The sequence below is a fragment of the Lottia gigantea genome (genome assembly GCF_000327385.1).
Source record: "Lottia gigantea unplaced genomic scaffold LOTGIsca_2383, whole genome shotgun sequence".
Taxonomy (NCBI): domain Eukaryota; kingdom Metazoa; phylum Mollusca; class Gastropoda; family Lottiidae; genus Lottia; species Lottia gigantea.
This window is the reverse complement of record NW_008708701.1, coordinates 8,081-9,529: the sequence shown is the minus strand read 5'-3', so window position 1 is coordinate 9,529 and position 1,449 is coordinate 8,081. Positions and strand designations below refer to the sequence as shown.

Sequence of the window (1,449 nt, the reverse complement as noted above, 5' to 3'; positions counted from 1 at the left end):
CTTGCCCACCAGAGATGGAAAATCAAGGGGCACCCAATTCATCAAGGGGGGAGCCTAAATCCNCTTTTTATCACCAGTCAGCAAAACTCCACAAATTGGCACGGCAACGCCCCTCTCATATTATTATTTCAGATATTCAAAATGTTATAAAAACAGTGTTAAATCATATTTTTCTTTCCCGCCTTCAAAATATGAACATACACAGTTGAAAAGTTGAAATAACGTCATTTTCTTCATTCCCTTCATTTTATTCTCGAAAATTGTATTAGCAGTCTGTGCGACTAAACTAAATATATATATGCGAACTACTTGTATGTTATGATTTTGTTTTTGTATATCCAGGAGTATTAATTGCCCTGTTGTTATTACCATCATGAATGGCATTATAAACTTTTTAACATTTTAAATTTAGTTTCTAGAAGGTTACTAGAAGCAGTTTTCTTACTAGAAGGTCGTCGTTTTTTGTCACTTTAATATTCGCACGCATGAAAGGTGAAGGCTACATTTTTCTATAAATAAATTTACAGAAATCTGCAGAATTTGTGAAATACTTCCTCACTTATGATTAATATACTTTCTCACGTGAAAAGTTCAATAGCTGCTTCTAAACCATTCCTCGACACTTGAAAAAGGATAATATTTCGAAAACCGGTTCGTTTCAATTGCTTAAGTTTTTGTTTTACTTGTTATAATTTTTCACATCTCTGTTAGCGTTATCACCTAAATATATATTTTTTTGCATTTTTCATCTTGCTTTATATATCCCCAAACCCAGGTTGACTTATTTGCATAATTTGATCCCAACATTTTCACGCTAGCATATACAGTTTCCTCCTGTTACATCCGCTGTACATTCCCTTCTAACCCCAAGTTATTTTCATTATGCTCCCCAACTACAACAACCACTGGCAAGAAGCCAGAAATAGAAACACTAATCGTCAACCAAACCAATATCACGTACCCTACAACGGCCCTGTCTTCCATCGACCTCTACCACCTACCAATCGCCGACCACCAACCAACCCATCCAGCTATATCCCACCCCATCGCCGACCTACCTACAACACAGCCTACCAATCAAGAGGTAACCATCGACCTGACCAACAACAGAAACGACTACCAGCCCCCCGACGCCAACCAGTCCCCACTCATAAGGAGGAAGAACCCTTTGTGAAGGTGTTCTTCCAAGTTTTGCATTGCCTCCATCATTTGGCAATCCTTACCCTTCAACAGCAAGGCCAACCAGCGTTTACCTTCAAACGCAAAGTCTCTGAGTTGGATAGTTTTATCCGTCCAGCAATGAAAACATCAGCTGTCGACGCGAATATTAGATCCCTCANACGGACATGGCTCTGTAAGGTTACGCAGGTCTTGATCGACCATTACCAAACCACACTTCAAGAGAAGCTGACCACCATTCGTACCAAGTCTTTATCATCACCTGCCGTC

General features: G+C 39.5%; 1 protein-coding gene across 1 annotated transcript in view; it reads left to right on the top strand.

Moving 5' to 3' along the window:
* Nucleotides 1-882: 882 nt before the first annotated feature.
* The window catches only part of LOTGIDRAFT_176660 (hypothetical protein), a gene marked incomplete at both ends in the record, with an annotated part of 8,560 nt that continues 7,993 nt past the window's right edge, over nucleotides 883-1,449 (top strand). The window contains one exon of the mRNA XM_009055216.1: nucleotides 883-1,176. Within this exon, the coding sequence (XP_009053464.1) occupies nucleotides 883-1,176 (294 nt within the window). The remainder of the gene's footprint in view (nucleotides 1,177-1,449) is intronic.